Here is a 3,579-nt window from a genome sequence, read left to right on the forward strand (position 1 = left end):
TTGTTAATTATTTATAATCATTTAAATACTACTTGCCTCTGGCAAAAAAGAAAAAAAATTACTACATATAATTCTAAACACTTTCACATCTAAAAACCCTATAATATAGCTCTTTAAACACTATAGCTAGATTTGAATAAAGAAGATTTCTTTTAAAATAAATATAATATATAGGGTACATGTCTATGTTTATTCAAATAACAAAAAAGAGTTTAAAAATCAAATAAAAGTTTACTTACATATATAATGAAGTAAACCTACATGCTATAGAAAGAAACATTACAAAAATGTGTTAATATTAAAAAAAAAAATTATTTTTTCTTTTTCTGTTTGAAGAATGTTTGTTTGAAGAGTCAAATTGTATAAATGGACATAAAAAAAGTAACAAAATATTGGTTATACAATTGCTATCATTAATTTTAATTTAGCACCTTTTAGGAATTGAAGGGTATAAGTTGAAACTTTTTCATTTAGCTGCAGTCAAGCCAACATTGCAGGGGTATAATAATTTTTTCATTGAAGAATGTTAGTTTTGAATCATTAAATTATGTGAAAAGGTTTCTCGAGTTTCAACAAGAGGGATATTGGTTTCTAATTGGTAGTTTCTATATCGATTTTCAAGTGTAACAAAAAGTATATTTAAAAAAAATGGTACGACGCCAAACATTTTTTTAAAAAAAAAATGTAAAAAAATTAGTTCAAAATATGATTGTTTTTTAAAATATAATGTAATTTTAAAAAAAAAGGATAAGATATTTTTGAATTTCAGTAGAGAATTTTTATAATAGAAGTCATAGCATGGATGAAATCAAGTAACTGAAATCTTATGGAATATTTACATAAATATCCGGCCAGATTTATCTTTGATCTTTTATAGATGATATACTGATAATACATGATTATACACATATTATANGTATCGGGCTAATTCCCCTGAATATATATATATATATATATATATATATATATATATATATATAGTTTTAGAAATTGGAATTTCAAAATAAAATATTTTTTGAAAGATAACAACACACCAAATAAGAGTTCAAGTCATAGTAAAAGAGTCACGTCGTAACCAAAGAGTCGTTCATATTGTGTCAGCCTTTGTGCTTTGCCATAAATACGAGTTATTATTTCGCTTCGTGACTATTTTTAGGTTCCAATGACTCCAATAAGAATGGTGCAAAAAAGAAAAAAGAATCATTACGAGATTTGAAAAAATATTCGTTTTTTTTCCATATAGTATTTCTTAATTAATATCTAACAATTATCTATAATTATATAGAAGGTTTAAATTTTAAGGTTATATTATATATAATCCAAATAACTCAGATATTTAATATGGTTAGTGTCAAATATCAAAATAGAGTCATACTGAAAAAATAAATTCACTGGCTAAAGAATTATTTAAATTTTTAGATACCCGACTAACTGAGTTTTTGAATTAAGGACAATATTTTTACTTCTATTATTATAAAAATAATTATTATTGAAAAATAAAGTTTTAGAAATTGGAATTTTAAACTAGCAATACTTTTTGAAAAATATCAACACACCAAATAAGAGTTCAAGTAATAATACAAGAGGCAAGTCGTATCCAAAGAATCCTTCATAGTCTCAACCTTTGAATTTTTTGCCATAGATATGAGTTATTATTTTGCTTCCTGAATATTTTCAGGATCCAATGACACCGCTGAGAATGGTACCGAAAAAGAAAATAGAATTATAACTAGGAAATTTGAGAAATGGTTAATCTTTTTCATGTAGTGTTTCTTAATTTATATCCAATGTTTATCTATATTTATCAAGAAGGTTTAAATTCTAAGACTATTGACACATAATTCAAATAAATAAATATTTGACATGATAAGTGTCCGCGCATCCGCGCGGGTGCTAATACTAGTAAAAATATTTAGATCAAAGAAAAAATTCATTTGACTCTCAAAATCGGAACTACATCACATAAACTACGACCGAGTGAGTAACAAAAGTTCAAAGTTAGGCTCTTGCGAGAGGCGGACCTATGCAATAGATAGAGGGGTCACCGTCACCGATACCCGTAAAGTTCAGCAAAATTACATATATACATGTGTATAAATATCTTTAGAAGATAGTTATATATTAATAGTTGGCACCCGTATATAATGCAGCTTTTCGTTAAATTTCAATCCTGGGGCTGCCTCTACCTCTCGCCATCACTAATATAAACACGATCTAACTACTACTCTTTACTTCATTCTTTCACCTACAAACCCAATGACTTTCAAAGAATTCTTAGGCGGAATAACAGATTCTGGCAAACACACAAATTGTTTTTCAAAGGTAGAAAAACGAAAGCTCTTCTTATTCTTCATTGCCACTATCCTAGTAATTGCTGCAGTTATTGGAGTAGTCATTGGAGTAAATTACTCACGAAAAAATAGCTCAAATCAAGCCCAAATCGAGGCCATTTCTCATACCATAGTGAAATCCTCATGTAGCATCACTTTACACCAAGAATTATGCTACTCTACAATTGCAAATAATATCCCAAATTTCTCCAAAAAAGTCACAAACCAAAAGGATGTCATTCAGTTATCCTTGAATATTACAACTAAGGCCGTGCAACGCAACTACTACGCCATAGAAAAGCTAATAAAAACACGAAAGGATTTAACAGAATGCGAAAAAATCGCGTTACACGATTGTCTGGAGACGATAGACGAGACAATTGATGAGCTACACACGGCTGTTGAAGATTTGGAAAAATATCCTAATGCTAAGTCGTTGAGACAACATGCAGATGATTTGAAAACTTTAATTAGTGCTGCTATTACTAATCAAGAGACTTGTCTTGACGGGTTTTCACATGATGAAGCTGATAAAAAAGTTCGTAAGGTTTTGCTTAAAGGGCAAGTTTATGTGGAGAAATTGTGCAGTAACGCTTTAGCCATGATTAAAAACATGACTGATACAGATATTCAGAATGAGATGAAGTTAGGTTATTCAGGTATTTGAATTGTTACTCGAAGTTTTTAATATCAACCATCTCACTTTACCTTTAATGACAGTACCTTCTAGGAATGACATAATATGTATAAGATCACAAGATTCAATAAGTATTTTACTATAATGTACGTGCCTATAGTTTAAGATTAATTACAAAATTCAAAACTAAAGTTGTCTTTACATTTTTAAACTTTCAAAATGAAGAAATAAAAAATGTCAAATTAAGACCTGTAAAGTGAATGGATGAAGTACTCCCTCCAGTTTTCTTAAGTTGTCATGGTTACTAAAAATAATTAGTCATGTTATTTTAGAAAATCAAGATAGAATTAATTAGTTTTTTCACACCTTTACTCTTATATTACTCTAGTAAATTAATGTGATGAGAGGAAGAGTTGAGTGATGATAAGATGAAATTAAAGAATAGTTTAATCAATTTATCATTTTAATTAATATTTTTAACAGTTGCGGAGCCACCTTGTAGCAAGGTGACCTCCCTTGGTGAGAAAAATACATGGTGTAAGTAGGTTAACTATATTTATATGTTAGACTCGTCTTGATTTTTTTGTATGTTTATATATATATATATATATA

At 28.3% G+C, this 3,579-nt stretch overlaps 1 protein-coding gene across 1 annotated transcript in view; it reads left to right on the forward strand.

Annotated features, from left to right (window-relative positions):
* Positions 1-2,140: 2,140 nt before the first annotated feature.
* Positions 2,141-3,579, forward strand: part of LOC109209828 (pectinesterase-like) — an 11,491-nt gene continuing 10,052 nt past the window's right edge. Inside the window, exon 1 of the mRNA XM_019373175.1 lies at positions 2,141-2,989. Coding sequence (XP_019228720.1) covers positions 2,257-2,989 — 733 coding nt within the window. The 5' untranslated portion in view covers positions 2,141-2,256. The remainder of the gene's footprint in view (positions 2,990-3,579) is intronic.

Source organism: Nicotiana attenuata, unplaced genomic scaffold, assembly GCF_001879085.1.
Source record: "Nicotiana attenuata strain UT unplaced genomic scaffold, NIATTr2, whole genome shotgun sequence".
NCBI lineage: Eukaryota > Viridiplantae > Streptophyta > Magnoliopsida > Solanales > Solanaceae > Nicotiana > Nicotiana attenuata.